This window comes from Habropoda laboriosa, unplaced genomic scaffold (genome assembly GCF_001263275.1).
Source record: "Habropoda laboriosa isolate 0110345459 unplaced genomic scaffold, ASM126327v1 scaffold67, whole genome shotgun sequence".
Lineage (NCBI taxonomy): Eukaryota > Metazoa > Arthropoda > Insecta > Hymenoptera > Apidae > Habropoda > Habropoda laboriosa.
In genome coordinates, this window is record NW_017100242.1 from 4,954,899 (window position 1) to 4,955,557 (window position 659).

Consider the following 659-nt stretch of genomic DNA (forward strand, 5'->3'; position numbering starts at 1 on the left):
AGTAGATTTTGTCAGAATCTTAGTTCTATGCAAGAAAGAAGAAAACTACTGATTTTTAATGGCCAGAAGTATTTATTTATTAAAATTGAATTTTAAACAAGATTATGTGACATGGACACATGAATCAATCTTGTACAATAGTAACATTAAAAGTAATAATATTCATAGATGTATTTAAATAAAAGTGAGAAAAAAAGCAACATTACCATGTTTATATTATAGAATAAAAAAGAAGTGATCTAATAATCAAAACTAATTAGAAAATAGAACATTTAATTTTGTTTCTTTGAGGTTTTACTTTCATAATAAGTGTTTTTGAATATACAATCCAGCATGCATACTTTAATAAAAATATAATTTACGAGAAAACATTACAATCATGATTATATAAAATTCACAAAATTGTGTTTGATCATGATTATATCTAATCAATTCTAATCAATTGGTGTTTTCTTAACTATATTACAAATTATACTAAATAATATCTAAGTAATTACCTTCTTTAAATAATTCAATACTTACCTTCCATAAGACTTGGTGATGTATAAATAAATAAACTAATATTTATAAACATCATTAATATTACCTTTTTCAAAAATTGCCAAATCTAAGTCATCCTCATCTTCTGGATCATTTTGGTGTTCTATTAACCATTCTAA

At 22.6% G+C, this 659-nt stretch overlaps 1 protein-coding gene across 1 annotated transcript in view; it reads right to left on the bottom strand.

The window, feature by feature from the left end:
- LOC108571947 (ubiquitin-associated domain-containing protein 1-like) overlaps positions 1–659 on the bottom strand; it is a 3,830-nt gene that overhangs the window by 2,289 nt on the left and 882 nt on the right. Inside the window, exon 5 of the mRNA XM_017934105.1 lies at positions 587–655. Coding sequence (XP_017789594.1) covers positions 587–655 — 69 coding nt within the window. The remainder of the gene's footprint in view (positions 1–586; positions 656–659) is intronic.